Below are 26290 nucleotides of genomic sequence, written 5' to 3'. Positions count from 1 at the left end.
TATTCTATAATTCTTTTTTATATTCTAAAACCAATTTAGAGAAAATGAGTTTTGTGTCATTTGTTAATGACACAAATCAGTTAGCTATCAGTGTAAGCATCATTGCAATCTTAATTATTATCTGAGTTCCATAAACATGGGGTACACATTTTATAAGGTCAGTGTATATCTATAAATGCTCCCATAACTTCCAGTCTTTAACTGTCTTGTAATGACCTCATTTCGTGACTCTACTACTTAAATTTTAATAGCAGTGTTCTAAAGCCTAGACCTGAAGTCATAGCGTTTTCACCTATATTTGATACAGTTGTTTGACTCTTTGTTTTCTTCAGGAATCTGAATACCAGAGAATTTTCATCTGTTTTTCCTGATGAAAAAGGCCAAGAGAATTTGTACTGGGGCCTACCAGCAAGACTTCCCTTCTGAAGAAGGGAGCACACCTCTCTTCAGAGTCCAGGTCTGATGTGAAAGGAGACAGTAGGACAGTTTAGACAAGAGAGGCTCCATCTGGTAGAGAACAGGCTTAGAACCTGTTTAATTGAGCAGGACAAATTGTACTTTTTACCCTAGTCATTTGTTTGGCCATATTTTAGTGGGGGAGGCTTCCAGATGATACATGGGACCTGGAAGTCACTTCCGGGAGTAATCCCTCCTCCCCCGGGGTGGTATGGATGTGATAGTTCATTGGTAGGCCCCCAGAGTACAGTAGTTCTCTCGAGCCTCAGTGTTGGGACCACCAAAGCCAAACATGGTGGTGTTTGGGGGAACACCAGTGGCTGTCTGCCATTTCTGGGATCAGGGAGGGAATGTTGGTGCCAGGGATTGAGCCTGGGACCCTTGCCATGTGAAGTTGGAACTTCAAGCCCTAAACCTGACCCTTACTACACTTTTTTTTTTGTGTGTTGTGTGTGTGGTTTTTGGGTCACACCCCGGCAGTTCTCAGGGGTGTTACTCCTGGCTCCAGGCTCAAGAAATTACTCCTGACAGGCACGGGGGGGGACCATAAGGGACGCCAGGATTCGAACCAAAGACCTCCGGCAGATGAATAGCAAATGCCTTTACCTCCATGCTATCTCTCCGGCCCCCACACTTTTTTTTTTTAACCACACATTTTATTATATTTATTTTTTTGTATCTTGGGCATACCCAGTGGTGCTCAGGGCTTACTTCTGCTCAGAGATAACTCCTTGTGGACTCAGGAGACAAAGGAAGTGTTTTTTTCCACTCCTAGCAGTGCTCAGGGGTTATTCCTGTCTTTGCTGAGCATCACTCATGGCATTGCTGGGGAACCGTGTAGAGTACCAGGAAACTAACCTAGTCAGCTGTGTGCTAGGCTATATTTTATTTTGTTGTTTGTTTTTGTTTTTTGAGCCATATCCAGCAGCACTTGGTTTATTCCTGTTTCTGCATTCAGAAATTACTTCTGGCAGGCTTGGGGCACATATAGGATGCTGGGGATGAAACTCGGGTTGGCTAATACAAGACAAATGCCCTACCTGCTATGCTTTTGCTCTGGCCTATAGACTATATTTTAAATATTGTTTTAGGCAGCATGTGAGAAACCTAGACTGTCACTACTATCTAATAATTCTATATTTGATGTTTATTTTCACTTTTTAGAAAGTACAACCTCAAAAATTCCTTATTTGCTGTGGTGGGACAAAGAAAAGCTAAAGCAGTTTCATCTCCAGGCTTTCAGACTATTTGTCCAGAAGCACAAAGTAATCTGTCGGAAACCAAGGATAGTAAGACAGAAATTTCAGGACTATTGGGCCAGATGCCCACGCCACTGAGCCCAAAGCACAGACTTTGGAGACAAAAATTTCAGGGTATTATGTTGGAATCCCAGAGTACTGGTCTAGAAGATCGGAGAATTGGTTCGGAAGTTCAGGATTTCCAATCTTCAAAGCAGTATTTTCTATCAAAGGTTTAGCAGAAGGCCAGGGAATAAGGACCAGGATTTTCTATATAGACAGCGGGGTCTTTTATCCAAAGACCAGCATGTTACACACAAATCTAGGGATCAGGATTTTCTACCTCAAGATCAGAATTTTCTCACCAAAGACCAGAATATTCCTCACAAATCTGAGGACACAGGATTTTCTACCTAAAGATCAGGATGGTCTAGCCAAAGACCAAAATATTCCTCACAAATTTGATGGCCAGGATTTTCTACTTACAGATCAGGGTTTTCTATCCCAATGCCAGAATATTCCTCAGAAACCTGGAGGGCCAGGATTTCCTACCTAAAGATCAGGATATTCTAACCAAAAGGCCAGAGGATTTCTCACAAATATGAGGACCAGAATTTTCTAACCAAACGCCAGGATATTCCTCTGAAACCTGAGGGCCAGGATTTTCTACCTAAAGATCAGGATATTCTAGCAAAAGGCCAGAAGATTTCTCACAAATATGAGGACCAGGATTTTCTATCCAAACGCCAGGATATTTCTCTGAAACCTGAGGGCCAGGATTTTCTCTACCTCAAGATCAGGATCTTCTAAGCAAAGGCCAGAAGATTTCTCACAAATATGAGGACCAAGATTTTCTAGCGAAAGGCTATAATATTTCTTCACAAATATAAGGACCAGGATTTTCTACCTAAAGATCAAGGTTTTCTAGCCAAAGGTCAAAGTATTTCTCACAATATGAGGACCAGGATTTTCTAACCAAACGCCAGGATATTCCTAAGAAACGTGAGGGCCAGGATTATCTACCTAAAGATCAGGATGTTCTAACCAAAGGCCAAAGGATTTCTCACAAATACGAGTACCAGGATTTTCTAACCAAACACAGGATATTCCTAAAAAACCTGAGGGCCAGGATTTTCTGCCTAAAGATCAGGATGTTCTAATCAAAGGCCAGAGGATTTCTCACAAATATGAGAGCCAGGATTTATAACCAAACACCAGGTTATTTCTCTGAAACCTGAGGGCCAGGATTTTCTACCTAAAGATCAGGATGTTCAAGCCAAAGGCCAGAGAATTTCTCATAAATATGAGGACCAGGGATTTTCTAACCAAACACCAGGATATTCCTAAGAAACCTGAAGCCCAGGATTTTTTACCTAAAGATCAGGATGTTCTAACCAAAGGCCAGAGGAATTTCTCACAAATATGAGAACCAGGATTTTCTAACCAAATGCCAGGATATTCCTAAGAAACCTGAGGGCCAGGATTTCCTACCTAAAGATCAGGATCTTCTAACCAAAGGCCAGAGGATTTCTCACAAATATAAGGACCAGAATTTTCTAACCAAATGCCAGGATATTCCTAAGAAACCTGAGGGCCAGGATTTTCTACCTAAAGATCAGGATATTCTAGCAAAAGGCCAGAAGATTTCTCACAAATATGAGGACCAGGATTTTCTATCCAAACGCCAGGATATTTCTCTGTAAACCTGAGGGCCAGGATTTCTACCTAAAGATCAGGATCTTCTAACCAAAGGCCAGAGGATTTCTCACAAATATGAGGGCCAAGATTTTTCTAACCAAACGCCAGGATATTCCTAAGAAACCTGAGGGCCAGGATTTTCTACCTAAGATCAGGATGTTCTAGCCAAAGGCCAGAAGATTTCTCACAAATATGAGGACCAGGATTTTCTATCCAAACGCCAGGATATTCCTCAGAAACCTGAGGGCCAGGATTTTCTACCTAAAGATCAGGATGTTCCAGCTAAAGACCAGAGTATTTCTCACAAGTCTAAGAACCAAGATTTTCTAGCCAAAGGCTATAATATTCTTCACAAATATAAGGACCAGAATTTTCTACTAAAGATCAAGGTTTTTCTAGCCAAAGGTCAGAGTATTTCTCACAAATATGAGGACCAGGATTTTCAAACCAAAGGCCAGAATATGCCTCACAAATCTGAGGACCAGGATTCTATATCTAAAGATCAAGGTCTTCTAGTCCAAGGCCAGAATAGTTCTCATAAATATAAGGACCAGAAATTTCTAGCCAAAGGCCAAAGTGTTCCACACAAGTCTGAGGACCAAGATTTTCTAACAAAGGCCATAATATTCTTCATAAATATGAAGACCAGGATTTTCTATCTAAAGATCAGGGTTTTCTAGCCAAAGGTCAAAGTATTTCTCATCAATATGAGGACCAGGATTTTCTAGACAAAGGCCAGAATATTCCTCACAAATCTGAGAACAAGATTTTCTAGCCAAAGGCCTTAATATTCTTCATAAATCTGAAGACCAGGTTTTTCTGCCTAAGATCAGGATTTTCTAATGAAAGGCCAGAGTAGTTCTCATAAATATGAATGCCAGGATTTTTTATCTAAGATCAGGATTTTCTAGTTCAAGGCCAAAGTAGTTCTCATAAATATGAGGACCAGGATTTTCTACCCAAAGGCCCAGAATGTTCCTCACAGATATGAAGACCAGAATATTCTACTTAAAGAACCAGATGTTTTATTTGAAGGCCCAATATTTTCCCCACAAACGTGAAAAACAGGATTTTCTACCTACAGAAAAGGGATTTTTTGCTCAAAAGCCAGCATATTCTACACAAAATTTAAGGACAAGAATTTTATGCCCCAGAGATCAGCATATTATTTCAAAGACCAAAGTAGGCCAAGCACCTATCAGGACCATAATATTCTATTTAACTTTCCAGATCAGAATTCCTCCACTCAAAGACCAGGAGATTCTGCACAAATATCAGGATCAGGATTTTCTTCATAGTGAGCAGAATATTCCTGCCAAGTATCAGGAACAGGATTTTTTTATCTAAAAACCAGAATATTTTATCCACCTATCAAGATCAGGATATTTTACCCAAGAGCCACGAGGATTTTCTACCTAGATATCAGGTAATATAAAATGGAAAAGGAGGAGCCCAGAGGATAGCACAGCAATAGGGGGTTTGCCTTGCACACTGCTGACCTGGGATAGGCCCAGGTTCAATCCCCAGCATCCCATTTGTCCCCTGAGCCTGCCAGGAGTAACCCCTGAGCACTGCCCAAAAACAGAAACAAAAAAATAAAAAAGGAAGGAGATAAAGGAGATAGAATAACTTCTCAAAATCTCAGTTACATGTTTTCTCTGTCTGGACAACTCATTGTTTGTTGTTTGTTTGTTTTTAAAACATTAGGAGAAATATTTTAGGCAACCATCATCTGCTTGGACTGCTGGAAAAACATTAAATGAGTATCCGCAACGGGTCCAGCTGTCTCGCTCCCCCAGGTTTCAAGGCCAGCCCCCTCTCTGGACTCCCAATTAGACCAAAAGGAAGAAGAAATAGATCACCAAGAAAGTAAGTGACATTATATTCCACATAAGTAAATGTGGAATATTTACTTGACATTTGTTTTACATTCCATAAAAAATTATTTTATTAAGAAATAAAGTCTATGACTTTATATTCCTTAGAAATTACTTATATTTCATTTAAGCCTGAGTTGTATTGGGTTCATATGGAAAAGACTGTTCTTTTATTTCTTTTCATAAGGTGTTCATTTATACTCTGATCTCTCTTAACTCAAACTCTTGCTACAACCTGAAGTATTAATGTCTAACTTTTTTTTGAGTGAGCAGTTAATATTTTGTGCTTGTTCTTCTTTTCAGGAAGCATATTTAAAGCAGCCAGTGTCCATTTCGCTAGGCAGGAGCAGGAGAGAGGCGCGTCCTTTGGTTGTCCATCAGAGTTTTCTAGATAGTTACGGAGATGAGGCTTCCCTCGGAGACAAAGTAAGCCAGAAAGAGGAGAGAGAAAAAGAGATGCCTGGGAAGAGTTGTTGACAGTTTGGGTTGGAATTTACAAGGATTATCATGTGGTGTGTCAGGGATTGAACCTGATCAGCCTTTGGGCAACCTTTCCTCTGGGTCTGTACTTCGATCCCATAAATTTTCTGCTTTTAGCTTATCTGAGGAACTGACGAAGCCATACTTATCGCTTTCCAAAAAGTTTTATCCCATATTATTACTCCTACTCTTGAGTTTAAAAAAAATGACAAATACTCCTCTCAATTAAGCCTAAAATATTGCTTTCATCCCTTACTAAATGCTGAGCAATTTACAGTTTATTGTTTTCTCTTTTAGAAAGTACGCTTCAGGGAGCCATATGCTTCTATGACAAATGAAAAACAGAGAGATTTTTCCCCATCTAAATATCAGCATCTCTCTCCTAAACACCAGAATCTTGCCTTCGTCAGAGACCAGGTAGAACAAATGGGGGCAGAGGGGAATAGATAACAAATAAAGTAATTGGGTTTTGGGGCCGGGCGGTGGCGCTGGAGGTAAGGTGCCTGCCTTGCCTGCGCTAGCCTAGGATGGACCGCGGTTCGATCCCCCGGCGTCCCATATGGTCCCCCAAGAAGCCAGGAGCAACTTCTGAGCGCATAGCAGGAGTAACCCCTGAGCGTCACAGGGTGTGGCCCAAAAAAAAAAAAAACAAAAAAAAAAAAAAAAAAAAAAAAAAAAAAAGTAATTGGGTTTTGTACATTCTCATTAACTGGTACAGAGGAGCTTGATCTTGGTGACTATATTAGTTAAGTCAGTTCTGTCATTCCAGTGGCAGAGAAATCACTTTCATATTCTTATTTTGTAAGTGGGCTCTTTAATTGATTAATTAAGCAATCAATTAATTGAATTTTGAGTTTTGTTTTTGGGCCATACATGGTGGTGTTCAGGCCTAACTCCAGGCTCTGTGCTCAGGCATCATTCCTGGTGGGTTCAGGGGAGCCATATGGTATGTCAGGGATTGAACCTGATCAACCGTGTGCAACCTTTCCTCTACTCGACGCCATAATTTTCTCCAATTATACTACACTTGGTGTGGAAATATACAACCATATCACAAGCATTCTGCTGCTACATGAGTAATGAGGGGAAATTAGTTTGTAAAGATTTTTTTTTTATAGACAATGTGGGAATTTAAAGTTAGGGTTCGCAAAGTTGTGCTAAATGGATAATAGTTCCATTCAGATTCAGATATACCAGAATATGCTCATCTGATGCATTTTCTTGGGAGTTCTCAGTGAAGTCGACAGTCTTCTGAATAGCACTGATCTGGTAAAATTAAACAATTGGTTTCCTGTGCTAGTTGCTTTTAGAGACCACAATTCTCAAACAACCCTTGTCATCTCCGTGAGATCAGAGAGAAGGAAGAAATCACCTCTGGAGCAGTGGTCCCCAAACGTTTTTTTTTTTTTAATTTTTTTTGGGCCACACCCATTTGATGCTCAGGGGTTACTCCTGGCTAAGCACTCAGAAATTGCCCCTGGCTTGGTGGGACCATATGAGACACCGGGGGATCAAACTGCGGTCCTTCCTTGGCTAGCGCTTGCAAGGCCGACACCTTACCTCTAGCGCCACCTCTCCGGCCCCAGGTCCCCAAACTTTTTAAACAGGGAGCCAGTTCACTGCCCCTCAGACCGTTGGAGGGTCGGACTATAGTATAAACAAAAACTATGAACAAATTCCTATGCACACTGCATATATCTTATTTTGAAGTGAAGAAACAAAACAGGAACAAATACAAATACAATATGAGGACCACTGCTCTGGAGTATCAACAACATGTCAGACCTAAAACCAGAGCGAGCCTCCTCTAGAGAACAGGCAGAGTGAATATAGCAGGAGAATTGTCAACTTTTTAGAGAGTGACAGAGGACAGAATTGCTGGACTTGTGCCTGGCACCTGTCAGACTAGATGGTATGTGGGAAACATAGAGTCAGGGTTAGTTATTTTAAAATAATGCTAGGGCCAGTGCCATAGTACAGTGGGGGAGGCCTTGCCTTGTATGTGGTGACCAGCATCCCATGTGGTTCCCTGAGCACTGCTAGGAGTGACCTGTGAGCATCACCAGGTGTGCCCCCCAAATAATAAAGTAAAATAAAATATACTAAATAGGAAAGGTTCAGTCAAACATCTCTCATTTGGTTTAAACAGGAGGCATTATTTATAATATTGGTGAATGAATAGTGAAATGTTCCTAGCTGCAAAACTCTGAAATTCATAAATTTTGTAATTATGGAAGCAATTCTGTTCTTAGTTTTGTTTTGTTTTGTTTTTTGGGCCACACCTGGCATTGCTCAGGGGTTACTCCTGGCTGTCTGCTCAGAAATAGCTCCTGGCAGGCACAGGGGACCATATGGGACACCAGGATTCGAACCAACCACCTTTAGTTCTGGATCGGCTGCTTGCAAGGCAAACGCCGTTTTGCTATCTCTCCGGGCCCGCAATTCTGTTCTTTGGCAGCTGGAGTCAACCAAAACCAGAAGCTGGTCTCCAAACCCAATTCTTTTTTTTTTTTTTTAGTTTTGGTTTTGGGGCCACACAAGCAGTGCTTAGGGGTCACTTCTGGCTCTGTGCTTAGAAATCACTCCTGGCAAGCTATGGGGACCATATGGGATGCCGGGAATTGAACCCAGGTCTGCCACAGTTCAGCAGCATGCAAGGCAAATGCCCTACCGCTGTGCTATCACTCCAGCCCCGTTCAAACCCAATTCTGATGGAGAGCAAAAGAAGCTCTTTATGGGCTCAGTACTTGATCCCTAGTACCTCATTATTTTCTGAGCAGTACTAAGAGGGACCCAGCATTATCAGATGTGGCCGCAAAAAATACAAAAACATAAAATCAGCATGGCTAAATGGAACACATGCAAGAGTTTCATTTTTTCCTACTATTTCCAGTATTTTTTTTATTTTATTTTCTATTTATTTTGGTTTGGACCATATCTGGTGATGCCCAGGGATTACTCCTGACTGAACTCCAGCATCATTCCTGGGTTTGCCTGCGAGGGACTATATGGATTCTTAGGATCGACCTTTTTAGCTGCATGCAAGCAAGCACTCTACGCACTGTGCTATCTCTCTGGCTCCTGTCTGGAAATTTTATATAGAGCATACACATGTTTAGTCCCTGACTGTGCTATATGATTCTCTCTGTATCATTCTGAGATTGTCACTGAAGTTCCTGGTCTTATCACGAACCAACATTTCTACTTTAAAAGTTGGTTTTGTGTTTTGTTGTCCCTTTAGGATACTTACATCAAGCAACCTTCGAGTGCTGAAAGATGGGCTACTGAAACAGGGATCGCACCTGGAATGCCAGTATGTGTGGCCAAGTATTGAACACCACTCTCTGAGTTAGGTAGAGAAAGATCTGGCAAGCAGGAAAGCAATGACCTAAATTTTTGGGAGACAGGTCTGTGATCCATTAGGATCTATCCAGAGCACTCCAGGTCTCTTTCTTAGAGGGGTTCTATTGCCCTAGTCTCTGTACAGTAGAAGCCATTGATGTTCTTTCTGTGTATACACTGCCTTTAGTGCCCACACCATGGGTAGGTCTCAGGCAATATGACACGTGAGAAGTGGGAAAAGAAGTTGTTATTTCTGGAATACTACAGATGTGTTGTACATGAAATCTTGGATTTAGTCTCTGGCAGACAGCAGGAGAATAATTATAGTAAGGAGTAAGCAGCAAGTAAAATAGATTCCACTTGAGTGTGAGCTAGTCTCGTAAGCTGTGCTTCCAGCAGTGGTGATGATGATGAAGATATCTCTCTAGTACTGTCAGCAGTATGAATATTTTGAATTCAGATTATAGTGTAAAATGCTTAACATAGCCAGAATGATTTTAGAACTTTTTGTTCATTCTCTGAGTTCTTGGTGGTAGGTGCCACTATTATTCCTTGTTTAATAGATGAAGGGACATGCTTTGCAGATACAGTTACGGTCTATGTGGCAGAAATATAATGTTTACTTTTATGCTGCAGTGTTTCACTATTCTTCTATATTTGTTTAGTCTTTTTTATGGTGAAGCAAAGTAGTTTAATTGAATGAAACTTGCTCAGAAAGATGTGAGGGGAGAGTAAGAGGAGGAAATGTGTAATCAAGAGAGTGGAAAGAGGCAGGAAAGAGACATAGGGACTAGCAAGTGAGGTACATGTTCAAGGGAGAACCTGATCTTGGAGAGGAAAAGCCTGACCTGCCCTATTGAAATGTTCTCAGGGCTGTCACTGTTGCTGGGATCTGTTCACTTGGTTACGCAGTTGGGTGAATACTTGTCTACTCCCTTTCCTCTCCCTTTCCCATTTTCTTTCTTTTCCCCTTCCCTCTCTCTGTCTCTCTCCCTCTCTCCCTCTCTCACTCCTCTCTCACTCCTTCACTTCCATTCTCACTCATGCTCTCACTTTTTGGCCATTCCTAGCAGTGCTCAGGGGACCTTATGTGATGCTGGGATTGACCTTGGGTTGATTGTGCAAAACAAGCACCCTACCCATGTGCCATCTCTCCGAGCTCTGCTTTTGTCTTTGTAGAGCTTATCCAGCAGGCAGCAATCATCTGTTGGGACAGCTGAAAGATGGAAAGAGGACTTGCTCATGAATGCCTATGAGCAGCTTCCACCAAAAATTCAGAAGGAGACTTCCAGAAGAAAGCAGGTAGAACACAGCGTACGGTCTAAACAGTGAGGTCAGACTGGTTCCAAGTACAGGTTGACCTGGTCTCATAAAGCTAAGAGAAAAAGCAGCCTCTTGTTTTATATTATGGCGCTTATAGTCTATCTGACCTTTGTATTAAAGTATTATAGTCTATCTACCCTGTTACAGTGCTTATAGTTTATTCGACCCATTATATTATAGTGCTCATAGTCTATCTGGCCTGTTATATTATTATAGTGCTTATAGTTTATCTAATCTATTATAGTGCCAGCATCTTAACAGGTGGCATTGATCACCTTACCTCACAGAGATCTCTGCTCTTCTGTCTTGCTCTTTCCCAGTCTTGTTTCCTTCTCAATATACAATATAATTTGTGATAATTTATTTCTCTGTTCTCTGTCATCTGTAATCCTCAGGCAGCAAGGCCCCAAACCTGTTTTGGTTCCTGGGGTGTAGACAGTACAGGGCCTCCTACCAAGGAATCTCTTGCTAACTACATTTTGAATGAATGAATGAGTCGTTCAAAGTATTCAGCCGGACACCTCTTAGATATTGGCCATTATTTAGGTTGTAAATACCACAGATATAGATCATGTAGCACCCCATTTGGGCAGCTGGCACAGAGCACAACGCCATTGAGCAACACAAGTCACTGGTGGATTTTGGCGGGGCATGGAGGATGATCCTCGCCCCTGAGTGTGTGGTCAGTGTGGTCTGAACTATAGTGTGTCCTCCTGCTGACCTGTCATCATCCTTCACTCTAGATCAGTCCATTCTCACAAGAGAATATCTCAGAGAATCCAGCCTATAAGGGAGACACAGATTTATACCATATTCACCCTCGGAGTCTATGACCACCGCTGGGTCCAAAGTGCTGCTTTGTAGCGTTTGTTGTCCTTCTGAAGATTGTCAGGCATGCCCACCCTGATCATTCTAGCCTCAAACTCTCTGGCTTCTGCTGCAAACTCATTTTCTCAAACCTTCCATACTGAAGACAGAAGCTGCCCTGTGGTAACAGATCCACCATGGCTCAGTGTTTAAGAACCTGCACCAATCGAAGCACAGGACGAGGACACCTTTTCTAGCTTATTGACCTTGGCGTTCTGCACCCCTTGGGCTACACCTTATGGTTGTGACCAGTGAGGGGCCCAGAGTGGGCTTAAATTCTTTAGAGCCCATAGTTGGAGTTTTCTTACTGTTTTGAAAGGGGAGAGTAAGTTTTATTTTTAGTATAGCAAAAAGAGTCCAGAAACAATCCTCAATTAGCACAGTGCTTCAGAAATAGGTGACCCCACCCCTAAAGGGATCACTGGAACAGCCAGGGATAGGTAGTGGCCTTCGGGGCTACAAGGGTGCTATGCTTTCTGTCCATCCGCTAGAAGGCAGAGCAAGTTCCACTATGTAGGCAAGATTGATTTGGGAAAATGAGATTTAGGTTTTTTTTTTTTAGGGGGGGTGAGAGGTGTGGCCTAAACTCAGCAGTGCACAGGGCTGACTCCTGGCTCTGCATTAAGGGATCCTTTCCATTGGGGCTCCAGGAACCAAATGGGGTGCCAGGAATAGAACGTGAGTCAGCCGTGTGCAAGACAGCTGCCTTCCCCCCGTACCATTTCTCTGGCCCCAAGCTTTAGCTTTTTGCTGTGTAATGTTTTCAAATTTTATCTAAAGCAAGTAAATAACTTATTATTATTTATTAAGAATGTCCCACACATTTCATAGATAGAGGCAGTGAATCCACTGGAATAATTTTTTTTCCTTTTTTATGTTTTCTTTAACTTATAACTTATAATAGTCCTATGAAGCATTCTCAATTCTCATTATTTGTGGTAGTTCTGGATATGCAATCTCTGCAGACCTGGAATTAGCTAATACCCAACCACTGTTTTTAGGGAGGTTAAATTTCTGTGAGACCTTTCACACATTTAGAACATAACCATGTCTTATATGAGTTAACTTATGAGTTATTGGTAACTCATAACTATGAGTTATTGAGTTAACAGTAGACTTAACATTGGGCAATTTTACCCTGGTAACTGGACTTTCTAATAGGTTTCTGATGAACATCCGTCAGGACTGAAAGCAGAATCTCAGACTCTTCTGGCATTTCAGTCTGGAGCAGATCAAGAAAAAGACAAGAAAGAGGTTGGAATGGCAATGCTTTAGAATATCACGCATTTATACTATAAATAATATAACTTCATAGGGCTATTAAATTTAAACTTTTTTGAGCACCTATGATTTAATGTTTCTTTGTATTAATTATCAGATCTAATGTTAGTGCTTTTCTCTATGTATTATTATTTGCCCAGAATATAATTAAAGTAAGAATTTTTATTTATAGCTATTATTTGTTTGCCATAACTTGATAACTTGTGGCGGAGCTCAGGGGACCATATCAAACCCAAATGCAATGCAAGTCCCTTACCCTCTGTATCAAACCCATTTACAATGCAAGTACCTTACCCGCTGTACTATCCTTCTAGCCCCTAGTTTTAGCTCTTTAAAAAAAACTTAAATCAGTCCCAGAGCGATAGTACAGGGTGATAGTACAGAGCGATCGTGCAAGGACATTTGTCTTGCACATTGCTGACCCAAGTTTGATCCCTGAGCACCAGGAGGAATGACCCCTGAATGCAGAGCCAGGAATAAGTCACCCCTGAGTATCACAGCTGGCCCAAAACCAAAAACAAAACCAAAAAAAGTCAAAAAAAAAAAAACCTTTTTAAATAAAAACTTAGTTTACATGACTCAATTTTAATATTGACTAAATGAAAATATTTTCCACATTTGATTTTGTAATAAACTCTGATACAAATGAAATGTGCTTAATTAGTATCACATGATATCAAGTGATAGATTTGAAGCTTTTTTTTTTAACATGCAGCTGTTGATTATAAATTGATGGATAATTTTTATCAAAAGGGCACAAATTACTCAGTGTCAAAATTGTGTCTGCCTCTGCCAGTGCCCCTTCAGTAGTCTGTGTCAATGAAGAGACCATAGTGACTCAGAGATAAAGGCAGATGAATCCTAGTCAGTACTACTGTTATGTTTTCTTTCTGCCCTATAGAAGTCAGAAGCTCCCATATTCCTTAACCCTGTCTTGTCTTTCCACAGAGTAGGCTAGAATACAGAATGCTTTTGTAGTGTGTTTTAACATGAAGCAAAGTGACTTTTGATCTGTTATAAAATACCTCTCCTGAAATGAACCTGAAAGGAGTCTATAGTTAATCCCATGACAATATACTTCAAGGGTGGAGAAACCCTGTATCTCTTAGGCAAAGGAAATTCCTTTTCGAATGACCCCAATATTTACTGTGCATCTGCAGGAGGGGAAAAAAAGCACAAAACAACTTTATTATTATTATTATTTACTTACCTATTTTTTGGTTAATTTCATTGTTGTGGTTTGGCTATTGAAGTGGATGTCTCCATTTATATTTATTTATTTATTTTCTTCTTTTCTTTTCTTATGTGCTCTGCCACATTTTTTATCTCAATACCATGGCTTTTATATGGTGCTTACCTCTTTTTTTTCTTTTTTTCTTTTTTTCTTTTTTCTTTTTTGGAATGCTCACTGGATATTTTGACAATTCTTTACGTACTGTTGTGGTGTTTCACCTTCTTTATCCCCTTCATCTCTCAAACCAAGGATGAAAGCCTTTAGAAGAACTCTGGGGGCCGGAGAGATAGCATGGAGGTAAGGCGTTTGCCTTTCATGCAGGAGGTCATCAGTTCGAATCCCGGCGTCCCATATGGTCCCCCGTGCCTGCCAGGAGCAATTTCTGAGCATGGAGCCAGGAATGACCCCTGAGCACTGCCAGGTGTGACCCAAAAACCACAAAAAAAAAAAAAGAAGAACTCTGCCCATTTCTGGAGTATTTGATTCTTTTTTCTTTTTTTCCTCCAGGTTATTACTTTTCTCTTCTTCAAACAAAACCACATAACTTGAACTATGTAGTCCTGCCTCCCAAGTGGGGGGTGGGATAAGGGAGGTACCAAGACCAAACAGGTGTAAGACCACTAAGTAGTAAGCTAGGCAGAGAGGGGACCACTTACTCTAGCAGCCCTGGGGGGTGAGGGAAGAGGATATGGGAAGTAGGACGGGAACAGAGGTGGAGGGAAGACAATTCGGTGATGGGAATTCCCCTGATTTTATGTTAATATGTACCTAAAATATTATTGTCAACGATATGTAAGCCACTATGATAAAAATAAAAATTATATTAAAAAATAAAATAAAATACCTCTCCCATTCTTAGTTTTGCATCATCTTTGTCACTGACTAATTGGGAATACAGGGCAAATATAAGTTAGCACATATTTACAACCCCAAATATGTTGGCACAGGATCATACCAAGGGCAGACTCAAATTATTTCTTTCTCCGGTTTGCCAACAACATCTTTTGAAAATTTGAATTGTTTTCTGTATGTGGTATCCTGAATCACTTAAATAGAAGGAAGGAAGTGAAGAATTAATTTCCATGCAACTTCTGTATCATATAGTTTTCTCATCGGTGGCACAAGAATATTTTCCTGCCATGGAAAGTTCCCTGAACACAGAATTTTAACTATTTTAACTTCTTTCCTTTAGCGTCAACAGCAGTTCCTGAGATATAGACGGCTTTTTATGGATATTGAAAGGGAACAAGTAAAGGAACAACAAAGGCAAAAAGAGTTTAAAAAAAAAGTTGAAAGGTAAGTTCTTTGATCTTCATCGAGTGCCATAATGACCAGTTAAGATGGTTTTGGAAAATAAGTTTTAGAAACAATCACGCAGTGGTTTTGCTTTATAAATCACAGTGGAAAACAAAAATTTCCCTAATCTGATAGGGCTATTAAAAGGTGGTCAAGAGGGTATTTTTTGTTGTTGTTGTTGTTGTTGTTATGATGGTTTTTGTCTTCTTTTGTTTTGTTTTGGTGTGGTCCTCCCAAGCAATGCTCATAGGGCCATTCATTTCTGGTGATTCTAGGCCTGGATAGGTGCAGTGTCCCTCAGCGCCCTCAGGACCACACTAGCAATGCTTTGGGGGGGGGGGGGGATTGTCATGTGACGCCAGGAATTGAACCAGGCTTATCCACCAAGACATATACCTTAACTTCTGTACTAGCTCTCTGGCCCCCAAGAGTAATTTTTACTCATCTACAGAATATTTTCTCTCTACAAACTTAACTTGATTTATAGTCAAGTTCAGCAGAAATGGGGAAATTCCCATTGATTCCCTCACCACCCCAGGACTACCTCTGCCAATATTATCATCCTATACCCTTGTGATGCTACTTTGTTCTACTGATATACCTCTGTGGCACATCATTGTCATCCCGTGTTGAGTTTAAGTTAGTAGCCACTCTTCATCCCACCTCTCAACTACACATATCTGATCCTGCTCAGGGTTTACTCCTGATTCTGTACTCAGGAATCTCTCCTGATGGGGCTCAGGGGTATATCTGTGGTGTGGGGGTTGGAACACGAGACAGCCGACAGCCATGTGCACAGGAAGAAAGAGCCCTTTTCTCCATGCTGTCATTCCAGCCTCCTGGGTTCACTTTGACGTTGTTCATTTATGAATTAGAACAAATGTATAATGACAAGCATCTACCATTGTGGTTTTCCTGCTCTAAGCATGCTTTGTGCTTTGCTGTGTGCTCTGTCCTCCCCCTAACTCCTATAAATCCCTCATCTTTTTACTGTCTTTATAATTTAATGTTTCCAGAATGTCATACAGTCGGCACTTTGCTTGTTTTCAGAGTCATTACACATCGTTTTCTCGTTTCAGTAACCCCTATTTTTAGGTCATCTGAATTATTTTTTCATTTTACAAGAGAAATGAGCTGTAAAGAGGTTAAGTAATTTGCCAAAGATAAAGATTGTATTTAGTTTGTGGCAGAACTGGGATTCAGCCCTGGATTTATTTGGTTTCTTCATTTAACCTCTTTGGAAATCTGTAACATGGTCTCTCACATAGGCTAGAGATGGGATGCAATGAAGAAGTGGATTTAGACTATGAGATAGAATTGATAATATTTTTAATAGGGCCCACAGGAATGGTACTAGGGGTTGGGGGAGCCACTCCCAGCAATGCTTGCCTGATGGTACAGGCCCGGTGGTTCAGGATGTACCTGGTGCACACTGGTCATGCTGGTAGGGAAGAGGCATGTGATGCTGGCAATAGAACTCGGGCCTTTTCTGTTTGTTTTTTTGGGCCACACCTCGAGGTGCCCAGGGCTTACTCCTGGCTCTGTACTCAGGGATCACTCCTGGTAGGACAAGCTCCCCACCTACTAAGGGCCTCTGATAAGCTGGGCTGGGCATCAGGAGCCATATCCTTGACCTCTCAGAATTGATAAGATTCAGACCTGCTTAGTTCTAGAATCTATGGCTTGAGTTACAGTTAAGGGTAAGTTTATTTGCTACAAATTGGGATTTTTCACTGCTTCAAGGAAGTACAAGCAGAGGATACAGTCAGAAATGTGATTTTTGTAGGCTTCAGACAGTATAAAGGAAGAATACTATACAACTCAGGAAATGGGAACACTGAAAGAAAAAAGATCACCAGGCAAAAATTTTGACTCTAAGGCATTAGACATTAATCCTGGCATAACAAAGAGGAAGATTTCTTCTATGCCCTTGAGAACTTTGTCCCACAAATTACAGCTTTAGACCTGAAACCAAACCCTTTTTTTCCTTTTTTTAGTTAACTTATTTATTAATTGGTTGGTTTGGGGGCCACACCCAACGATGCAGGGTTACTCCTGGCTCTGTGCTCAAATAGTCGATCCTAGCAAGTTCGGGGAAACCATATGGGATGCTGGGAATCAAACCAGTTCCATCCTAGGTCAGCTGCATGCAAGGCAAATGCCTTACCACTGTGCTATCTCTCTGGCCCTAAATTCATTTCTATTTTTTGGGGGGGGTTTGGGCCACACCCGGTAATGCTCAGGGGTTACTCCTGGCTATGTGCTCAGAAGTTGCTCCTGGCTTGGGGGACCATATGGGACACCGGGGGATCGAACCGCGGTCCGTCCAAGGCTAGCGCAGGCAAGGCAGGCACCTTACCTTTAGCGCCACTGCCCGGCCCCCCTAAATTCATTTCTTTTTTTTTTCTTTTTTTTTTTTGGTTTTTGGGCCACACCCTGTGACGCTCAGGGGTTACTCCTGGCTATGCACTCAGAAGTTGCTCCTGGCTTCTTGGGGGACCATATGGGACGCCGGGGGATCGAACCGAGGTCCGTCCTAGGCTAGCGCAGGCAAGGCAGACACCTTACCTCCAGCGCCACCGCCCGGCCCCTAAATTCATTTCTTAATCATAGAGGCAACATACATTTTTATTTGAAAACATTGATGTTGGAAAATGTCAGTGATTTCTCAACGAGAAAACCAGAAGAGGGGCTGGGGAGATAGTATAGTGGAAAAAACGCTGCCTTGCATGTGTCTGACCTGGGTTTGAGCCCCTGAACTTCAATGGTCATTCAAGCCCTGCCAGGATGATCCCTGAGCACAGAGCTAGGACTTAGTCAGGAGCACAGCTGAATGTGGCCCAAACCCTACCTCCCCTCCCAAAGAAAATGCTTAGAGTAAAAGAAGATAGCCCTTATTTTTGGTTCTAGGTCTTATTTTGTCCATTTCTCCCAGAAAGTGGTGGTATGTCCTACATGGAAAATGATTGAGTTTTTGAATTGGAATTATAAAAAAAATAAATCTTTGCTGCAATTTGCCTGTGATAACTTTAGTATTCTGTGTATCAGAATATATTCACATCAAAATATATATTGATGTCAGCTTTTGTTTGGTCAGGCAATTATCCATTGTAGCAATTTTATTAATTTCTAATGTTGTATATTCTCACTTCTTTTTACCAAGATCCAAACTAGTTTCAGAAAACCTTTTGGCATAATCAGAGCTATATATAACTGTAATTATATTCATGTCAGTGCTTTGGGAATAGAAACAGCATATTGATTTCAGGTCTGTTGTATGTCAACTAAGAGTTATATTTGTGTAAGAGCTATAAAAGACATTAGAAAAAATTAATTTTAGAATAATTGTTTATATAAACGTTTTATGGGGGAGGCCACACCTGCCAGTACTTCGGGCTTACTCCTGGCTCTGTGCTCGGGGATCATTCCTGGTAGGACTTGGGAGACTGGAGTTATGGGGAGCAAACCTAGGTTGGCCTTGTAAAAAGCAAGTGCCCTCCTCACTGTACTATCTCTCCTACATCTGACATTTTATGATCTGTGTGAGACTGTTTGGCAATGCCTCTTAATCTGAGTTTAACAAAAATTTTAGGTCTCTTTTTCAGGGAAATACCTCAAAAACTACTGAGTGAAATTGTTAGGTTGTCAGGCTGGTCAGTAGGTTTGGATCTGGGGAACCCTCAATGCCAAAGCTAGGACTTTCTCAGTGACTATGATATACCTGCCACACCTGGGGAAAGGTGTGTAGGCAGGAATGGAAAATGCTTTTGCTTGAGTACTCTGACCTTTTTTGAGAGGGAGGTGTTGGAGATTGTTTGGGGGCACCAAACAATTCATGATTCTGTGCTCAGAGATCACTTTTGGTGGGACTCAGGGGACCATATTGCTTTGCTGGGGATAGAACTGGAGGTATAAGGCAATCACCTAAACCATTGCACTTTATCTTTAGTCCCCCAAATCTGTTAGCCTTGAAGTATTTTACCCTCTTGAGTGAGCAGTGTTGCTCCCAGTGAGAGTGTATGTGTCAGACGTCTTAAGTGCCTGTATAAGTGACTGGTCTTAGAGTCATCTCATGGAGTGATTGATGAGTCTTACAGCACATTGGCCTAAGTGAGGCAGCTGGAACTAGACACTGACATTAACTGTTTGGAGATGAATGGGCAGAGCAAGAGGGGAAGGAACTGATTTTTAGCATTTTTTTTAATATTCCTACGCCTAAACTACCAACCATTGGCAAAGCCATGATGACGTTTTATTTTGCTTAGCTTAGCATTTGCTGCTACCAGAGATTAGTCTGGAAAATGGTTTTATTAACTCAGATTTTTTGTTGTTATTCAGTTGACTTTATTTAAATTTCAGTATTGAAAATAAACCAGATTATTTACAGAAAGTTCTTTTTCAGGTTGTTTATATTTTTCCTGCCAGCGGTGGCTTGTTGAACAGACAAATATGACTGTCTTCAAAATACTCTACTGGTTCTCTTTGGAATAATATCTTGTGCATGCAGACAGATCCCTTGCCAAGAAAACCTGTGATCTTAGGCCCATCTTTTCCAATTGCAGTGTCTGCCATCCAGTGTTTTGCTTCTTTCACACATTCTAGTTTCTGAAAGCAAAGTGAAATATATTTTAAGGGCAATTGTAATATGTACATCACCTGTGCTAGCCTATTCCCCTGTTACCTTTCTCACCTTCTTAGCACACTACCTTATCTGTCTTTAAACATTGATTTTTCACAGGTGTGAAATGATTTCTGTAGCCAAGTTTTAGCACTGAGATTTTTTTTTGCCTCAACTCTCATGACCGTCATATCCTAAAAGCTCCATTTCTGTCCTTCTTCTTTGAGGAATTCTCAGTTAAACTTTGTTGTAGCCCAGGGACTAAAGGCAAAAACAGGAACATGCCTGTAAGAAAACTCTTGTTTAAAGTGGCACTGCCACCCTCTTCTAGAAGCTGTCAAGACTGGGATAGACAAAGTTTCACTCACAGTTCCTGGCCTTTGTAGGATAACTTCCTGATTTTAAACACAAACCTGTGTTAACCTGACTAAAAGGAAGCCCAAAGTTCTCCGGGGGTCAATTCTTGTCATAAATGAACAGAAGCCCAGAGTTTTTGGCGTCATGCTTTATTGAAGAGGTGTGAGTCGAATTTGCCTCATGCCACGGTTCATAAGACAATAGCTTTTTTGTTTCAAAGTAATTTTTAGTCCCTGACATTATCGGCATGTGTTTAAGTTCTAGACTTGAATCAGTTCCATTTTTTAACAAAAGGTCTTGACTCACGTTTTCTGATTCTGACTGTGCACATTAAAAGTGTGACCTTTGGCATTTATTTACACACACGCACAACTACCGCTGTAGTGAAAATGCTAAGCGATCACTCCCCAAGTTTCTTCAGTCTCCTCATGTCCTTGGCAGTTTTTTCCCCTCCCACTCCCTGTCCTCTTCTCCTCAGGTCACTCCTGACTTACTTTCTGCCTGACACTATAGATTAGTGCAACCACACAGCAAGCATTCATGTGTTGGGCTCCTTTACCACACTTTAATTAATTATTTTGGAAAGTTATCCTTGCTGTTGTATTATCAAATGATTTTCTTTATGACTGCTGAAACTAATCCCTTTAGAGCTATGTGTTCATCAGTTAGCCAATTTCCAGTCACCAGCTTGGTCGTTGATGAGCCCCATATGACAACATTCCCTCTCAACCATTTCTATCCAGACTTGGTGTGTGGTAGGCTGTAATTGTCTAGGATTATGTCCTTGCATTTTCTGCTTGTTAGAAGATAAAGAAACCACTGACAGACATTTCTCAGGAGGTGATACCGGTTGTCAAGTGATGCGTGGCTGAACAATTTGTCTAGACATTCATTTGGATTGTTTGCAGTTTTAGCTATTAGAGGTAAACTATTGTGAGCATTCTCATATAAACCCCTACATAGATATCATTACCTTTTGAGTGATTTCCTGGGAATGGAATGGCATAATTATAAAGTATATATATATTTCATTTGTTAAAGTGACTAAAGACTTTGCTAAGGTGGTTGCACCATTTTATATTAACACCAGCAGTATAGAACATGTAAGTTCCTCTGTTCCTTATAAGTACCCAATACAGCCAATCTTTGAATTTGACCACTTGAGAAGGGATGTAGGTCTCTCATTGTGGTTTTAATTTACATTTCCTAAATAAATAAAGATGTTGAATGTCTCTTTTAAATGTCTATTTTTCATCACTGTGTCATTTGGCCAAGTGTCTGGAGGTAACTGTGAACTAATACAAGGCCATAAAAATGCTTTAAAGGTAACTGAGGTCATAAGTATTTGGGTTCTCAATAGCGGACACAAGGGAAATGAAAGAAAAACGTATATAATTGGGATTTTGTACATTTCTTACTAAATTCTCTTTAGCAGAAAGAGAATAAATTTTAATTACATTCAAAATGTTTTCTAAATTTTCCCTTTCTCATTTTAGATCATGGAATTCTTTAGAAGTGTATTATTTAATTTCCAGACATTGGGCATTTCCCAAGGATTTTTCTTTTTTGGTTTTTGGGTCACACCCGGCAGCACTCAGGGGTTACTACTGGCTTTATGCTCAGAAATCACTCCTGGCAGGCTCAGGGGACTATACGGAATGCCGGAATTCGAACCACTGTCCTTCTGCATGCAAGGCAAATGCCTTACCTCCATGCTATCTCTCTGGCCCCTTCACAAGGATTTTTCTATTAATGATTTCTTTTTGTTTGTTTGCTTTTTGTTTTTTGGGCCACACCCAGCAGCGCTCAGGGGTTACTCCTGGCTCTGTGCTCAGAAATAGCTCCTGGCAGGCACAGGGGATTATATGGGATGCCGAGATTCAAACCAACCACCTTAGGTCCTGGATTGGCTACTTGCAAGGCAAACACTGCTGTGCTATATCTCTGGCCCCTCTGTTAATGATTTGTAATTTAGTTCTGTTGAGGTCAGAGAACAATATGCTATGTAAGACTTTTGAATCCTTTTGGATTTATTAACATTTGTTTCATGGCTCCGAATATGTTTTATCTTAGTAGATGTGCAAAGTTCAATAACCTTGCACTAGCAGGATGTGTATTTTGCTGTCCTATACTGTATATTCTTCACAATATATACTATGCTGTATATTCTACCAGGGTGTTTCAGAAGAATGTCTGTGAAGTCTAGTTAGGTGATGACATTGACTGGATTTACTGTATCTTTGCCATTTCTCTTACCATTGAAAACTCGGCCTGTAACTAGAAATTTGTGTCCTCTGGTACCTCACTAGTTCACTTCATCTATTTGGCTTTTAATTTTTTTTAATTAAAGATTGGTAGGAGGACCCCACACCCAACTCTGTTCCAGATTTATTCCAGATTCTGCTCACAGAGATCATTCCTGGCAGGTTTTGGGGATCATATGGGGTACCTGAGATTGAACCCAGGTCAAATGCATGCAAGGCAAATGTTCTCTCCACTGTGATGTCGCTCCTGTTGTCTTTGTGTCTTGGATATTCAGCTCTGTCCACCTCAGCTCAGGCTGCCTCTGTGGAAATTTCTGGCATCTTCATTGTTCCTATTAGCAGAAAGCCAAAGCTCTATTGGTAGTTTTAACTTTAGAAAGCTCGTACTTGAATTCTTTTAGGAAAACTCTCTTTGAGTAATAACCATTGGCCTGATTTATTCAAGAGGCTGAGGCACGTATGTGAGCTCAGGCAGTGGGCTGATAACACAGGTTTCCTCATTTCCAGGAATTTTATGAATTAGGCACTTTAGAAGCAGATGTTGAATATTAATTTCCCATGCTCTGGTTTTATTCCCAGAATTAAAAAGAAGAAAGAGCAGCAGTGCCGTGCCGAAGAGCAGAGGCTGCTAAGGAAAAGGTCTTCTGAAGAGCCGAGTTCCAGGGAAACACCAAGCGCTGAGGACAAGCTCTGGCTCAAAGAGATTGAAGAAGCCAGAGAGAAGCAGCGGAGGGAAAGGGAGCATCAGAGGTGCCCCAGGAGTCCAGCCTGCAGCTCTGACCTTCTATACACTCACCCGGGAGGAACAATTGGGCTGTTGGTGCATAATTTGGGGTGGGGGGGTGCAAGTCTTGCTTATGCAGCATCTCCTTGGGACAGTCCCACATTCCAACCCCCTCAAGTGCTGCTTCCCTAGAAGGTGAATCAAAGGCCCAGAGATGGGTAGGATCCGTCAGCACTGCCTGTGGAGCAAAGACTCAGTGCTGTCTCTTTTCAGCAGCTCACTGTCTGATCTTGCTGTGTCTTTGCAGGTACCTAGAAGCTTTACAAGCCCAAATCCATGAGAAGCTGCAGCTGTATGGTATCACATTACCTGCACTGTGCTACTGTAGTCCTGATTTTTGGGGCACTCACCCTGATACCTGTGCCAACAACTGTATTTTCTACAAAAATCACAAAGGTGAGTTGTTTGTTTGTTTGTTTAGAGGTAAGGTTATTTTATTTATCTAGTGATGCTCTCGAGGCTTACTCCTGGCTCTGCATTCAGGCATCACTCCTGGCGGTGCTCAGGGGACCATATGGAATGCTGGGGTTGAACCTAGGTTAGCTCTGTGCAAGGCAAGCACCTCCCCTCTGCACTATCACTTTAGCCCTTACAGGGAATGTTTTTAGAGGACTGGTGGCAATAATTAATTAAAGTAGTAATAGCAGTGATTGAGAATTCATTAAATGCTTATATATACCTAAGACAATTACAGCTTTTCCAAAACAACTCTGAGTTCCGAAACAACTGATCAAAGTGGTGACAGAGAACTGTGTTTCTCTTCAAGATTTGTTATCTTTCTATCTCCATTAATTTGGAGGAAATATTTCCAGCTTCACAGTCAAGAAAATGGGGTTCCAGGTCCTCCTGAAAATGAGGACTCTTAAAGCATTTATGATTATGCAAGTAGGCTTCTGCTTGTTTGAATTTCTGTGAACCCAGTACTCTAACATTATCTAACACTCAGATAGGCTGTAATTCTGCCATGAGATGCTGAGGAAAATGAAGCCAAGAATTTCATTGATCAGGAATCCCATCTATAAAAAAGTCTAGCTGTCTTTCCTGTTTTTTCCTAAACTTGCTCTTTCTTATGCACCTTTAAACATATGGATTTATAGTACTGAGATGTAGTTGAACAGGAAAGCATTTGCTTATGTGGATGAGGCCCTGGATTCCACCCCATCCCCACAATAAACAAGCAACTAAATAATAAGTCTATTGTTTTACCAAATATAGAGCTTCTGTTAGCTTCATGTTCACACAGGAAATACTGCCAACATTTGTATTCCTAATGCTACATCTGTGTGTCATCAATTTCTTGCCAGTTCTGTGAATTAAAACACCATAACAGCAGATTTGATCATGCTGTTTTGTTCTACGCTCCCGAGGGCTCCTCAGAGAGTAGCACCAACTGCATATTTCTGCATAGTTCTCTGGCTCTAGAGATGCTCCCGCCTTACCACTTACTGTTGCCAGTACATATCACTTTTTGTGGGGGGGGGGGGTTTTAGGGGCCATAACTGATGGTGCTCAGGCATTACTCCTGGCTATGCATTCCTGCAAGCTTGGGACCATATGGGATGCCGGGGATTGAACCTTGTTGGCTGTGTGCAAGGCAAATACCCTCCCCACTGTGCTATTGCTCCGGCTCACTTGATACTTTTTGTTGGGTTGATTTTGCACCATACCCAGTAGTGTCCCTGAGTCACTTTCAGCTCTATTTAGGGATCATCAGTTCTGGCAGTTCTTAGGGGACCAGTGCATTGCTCCAGCCCTTTGAACTATAATCTCTGGCCCCCTACATGTTACATGTTTATGTCCTCAAAACCCTCTCTGTCTCTGTCTCTTTCTCTCTGTCTCTGTCTCTCTGTCTTTGTCTCTCTCTCTCTCTCTCATTTTCTCTCTCTCTCTCTCTCTCTCTCTCTCTCTCACACACACACACACACACACACACACACACACACACTCTCTCTTATTTCTCTCCATAGGATATCTGCTTTCCTTATTATCCCCTCAAGACCATCTTTTATGTTGTCAATTTTGAAAATTTCTTATGTAATCTTATCCTAACTAGTTTTACATTCATCCCAAACTTTACTTTTCGAAGACATTTTAGCTGTGTGTGCCTCTGTTTGGGCAGTATTATACTGCCATTTAATGATTCTTTTTGTGTTCGTTCTTCCGTTTTCTTTTCTATTCTCACAGAGTGCTAGGCAGATGGCTAAGTGCTCAGTAAATATTTATTCAGTAGATGGCTGTGGTAGGAAGGAGTGCTAGTAGGAGACAGACTGGGAGAGTTCTGAAGGTTCAAGCTTGACTCATCACTGTGCAAACCTTTATTTGCAGCCTATACCCGTGCACTATATTCCGTCATCAATTCCTGTGACATCCCCGAGGGACACGGAGCTCTTCGCATGGCCATCCATGATTATATTTTCGCATACAGGCAAAAGAAAGTGTAATGAGAACCTGAAATCAAGTGTGAGTCTCAAACCTTCTGTTAAAAGCAACCCTGAGAGATTATGTAGCGGGCAAATGTTGAATCTGGAAAGGCCTGTCCCGCATTACAATGTAATGGAGCCATAGGGTCGCCATTGCTCCCTCCTCCGCCTCAGGATCAAGAGTGAGACTTCATCTCTGGTCTTGCCTCCTCTTTGCTGCAAACATCATTGAAGTTAGTTTAAAAATGATTGCTCAGGGTTGGGAGCTGGTTGCTCCGGGCGAGAGCTCTGAAGGCGAGTGTTTGCATGCCTTGTCCTCTAGTGTGCCCTTCCCACAACGGAGATCATCATTTGGTCCAGTTATTTTTCTCCACTCTGATCAGAAGAGATCTCAAGAAACCCTTCACAGGATCTCATGCACTGTTTTTCTAAAACAAAATCTTTGCATCTTGACACTATTGACCTATGAAGACAAAGTTGAAAAGGTGATGAAAATGAGTCTCTGAGCCTTGGTCATAGTCTGTACTGTTGTCAGCTTTTTGCTTTGTGTTTAATTAGAGATGAGGAGAATCTGGTGAACTTTTTTTTTCACACTCTTTTCTTTAAATTATGACTTCGTTTCTTGTTCAGCAAGCAACTTTAGACAGGGAATTTTTTTTTATATATTTATATTTTTTATTGTAAAGAAAACTTTTCTTGAGCATTTTCTGTATGAAACATTTTAAAAATTGAATCTTCAAGGGGCCAGAGCGGTA

General features: G+C 41.2%; 1 protein-coding gene across 1 annotated transcript; it reads left to right on the top strand.

Moving 5' to 3' along the window:
* Positions 1-349: 349 nt before the first annotated feature.
* Positions 350-26290, top strand: CCDC15 (coiled-coil domain containing 15). The gene is made up of 10 exons (XM_049777942.1): positions 350-457; positions 5573-5695; positions 6047-6166; positions 8991-9062; positions 10271-10393; positions 12443-12535; positions 14989-15092; positions 22911-23081; positions 23363-23511; positions 25441-26290. The coding sequence occupies exons 1-10, from the start codon at positions 371-373 to the stop codon at positions 25554-25556; spliced, it is 1158 nt and encodes a 385-aa protein (XP_049633899.1). The 5' UTR covers positions 350-370; the 3' UTR covers positions 25557-26290.

Source organism: Suncus etruscus, chromosome 8, assembly GCF_024139225.1.
Source record: "Suncus etruscus isolate mSunEtr1 chromosome 8, mSunEtr1.pri.cur, whole genome shotgun sequence".
Lineage (NCBI taxonomy): Eukaryota > Metazoa > Chordata > Mammalia > Eulipotyphla > Soricidae > Suncus > Suncus etruscus.
This window is presented reverse-complemented; position numbering and strand designations above follow the sequence as displayed.